Source organism: Frankliniella occidentalis, unplaced genomic scaffold, assembly GCF_000697945.3.
Source record: "Frankliniella occidentalis isolate FOCC.00 unplaced genomic scaffold, Focc_3.1 Scaffold204, whole genome shotgun sequence".
Taxonomy (NCBI): domain Eukaryota; kingdom Metazoa; phylum Arthropoda; class Insecta; order Thysanoptera; family Thripidae; genus Frankliniella; species Frankliniella occidentalis.
Window position 1 is genome coordinate 498,644 of NW_026267330.1, and position 1,862 is coordinate 500,505.

General features: G+C 51.7%; 2 protein-coding genes across 2 annotated transcripts in view; one reads left to right on the forward strand and one right to left on the reverse strand.

Annotated features, from left to right (window-relative positions):
* Positions 1-1,332, forward strand: part of LOC113210233 (uncharacterized) — a 2,181-nt gene extending 849 nt beyond the window's left edge. Inside the window, exons 2-3 of the mRNA XM_052272442.1 lie at positions 633-748; positions 835-1,332. Coding sequence (XP_052128402.1) covers positions 654-748; positions 835-1,048 — 309 coding nt within the window. The 5' untranslated portion in view covers positions 633-653 and the 3' untranslated portion in view covers positions 1,049-1,332. The remainder of the gene's footprint in view (positions 1-632; positions 749-834) is intronic.
* The window catches only part of LOC113210234 (uncharacterized), a 50,133-nt gene that overhangs the window by 29,979 nt on the left and 18,292 nt on the right, over positions 1-1,862 (reverse strand). The gene's annotated exons all lie outside the window — the stretch shown is intronic.

Below are 1,862 nucleotides of genomic sequence, written 5' to 3' on the forward strand. Positions count from 1 at the left end.
ATGTGGCGGGCGGAGGGGCCAAACACCACACAAGGGGGCCATGCCAGGTGTGGTTCATCTTCGTCATAGAGGCAAAATCGAGAGGAAAATACATATAGGTTTCAGACGAGGGATCGCCCAGAAAGTACGGCCGGTTTTTATTTTCCTTATGTCAGATTTGTATTCTGCAAATTGCAATTTACGGCAGCTCGACCGCCTGCAAGACTCGGGGTAGGCCAGCCCGCAATACACGCGTACATTGCAGGCGAGATGTTGCCTACCAACCAGGCGCTATGCTGAACTTGCCATCAGGTTTGTGTTGGCAGCCAATCCCCTGTGATCTCAACTCTCTACTGATGGACTGTGCATATTGGTAAGCCCCTGGGACCAACCCTTCCCTCATGAAAAGCTAGGGGGCTAAGATTTTGGCTCAGAAAGTTTTTCATCTTACGGCTTCTATCTGCCCTCAATTTTTTCTTCTGGTGGGCACCATGCTGTCAACTCACCTTTCCCTTGATACAGAAAGACTCAAATGTTTTTATAATGTGTCTGTGTTTGTTTTTTTTTTTAATTTGTACAATGACATGCATAAAACGGAACACACTATCTCAACAACAAAATTCTGAGTTTCTTAATTTTTTAATTTTTTTCAGGTGCCTTGTTTCTACCACACGATGCCCCGAGCCAAGAAGCGACCTGCGGCGTCATCGGACGGCAGCGGCGACTACCAGCCACGGCAGAAGGGAGCGCGGGCCGGTGCCAGTGATCGGTAAGCTGTGTCCCTTTGTCTGGTGCAAGAGCAGCGTGCTCAAGAGGAAACCCCAGCCTCTCAGCGGTCCCCTATCGCTCTTGCAGGTGGTCGTGGTGCTCCGACTGCTGGGTGCCTGCCGCCGCGTGCACCGGCAGGGGCCACACCCTGATCTCTGTCGACGACGCCCGGCGCCTGGCCAAGGGGGCCCTCCTCGAGGCCCAGGAGGCGGTGATGGTGTGGCAGACTCGCCTGGACGCCACGCTGCTGGGGGCCGGCGAGCCGCTGATGACTCCATACCACCCGGGGCCACCTTATTGACCAATATCTCTCAAGTGCATTTTGAATAACCTGTTGCGCCGAAAGCCAAAACGGCTCATGCCTCACCGACTGAGGGGGCGGGTTTAGGTCCGTGTCCGTGACGTTCGAGGTGTTATTTGTTTTTGTATATTTACGTACGACCGATGTGTGTCTATTAGGTTCATTTGTTTCACGGCGACAACAATTTTAAATCTGTATTTAAAAAAACGTTACTATACCATTTGCAGTATTCTGAAAGCAATCTTTTGTTCTCTCCGGTAAATAAATTGTATTTCTTCTGCATATTTACCTTGGTTTTCCTTTGTATTACTTATTTATGATGCCTTTCAAGGCATATTTCCTCTGCAGTTTTATTTTAATTTATTCGGACGCGAATTCTTACGACTGAGACGGCACAACTTCGGCACCTGGGAACAGCTGCTGGGCTGCTTCTCGATTGCCGCCGTCTGAGACCGACGCCTTTTACCACGCCGGCGTTAGGATTTGCGTCAAGTTTTCGCATCCTTAAAATGAGGGTCACCGACGACGCGGCAGGGCAGGGACTAGCTAAGCCGCTACCCCCACCCTCATCCCCCTTCCACAACCCACCCCGCGAGGAAGAAGCGTGCCCAATTAAGCCATGAATTTTTTACACCCGGAAAACACGAGAGAAAGTCTTTCTTAAGCTCCCTTGCATATTTTATTTTTCATTTTATTTCGTCAGGCGTCTCATTTGCTCTCTGCGCGCTGCGCGGTCGGTCGCGGCCGGCCGTCAGCTGTCGGGCGAGGTGTGGTGCGGAGCAGGAGGGGGAGGGTAGAGGGGGGGGGCGGACGG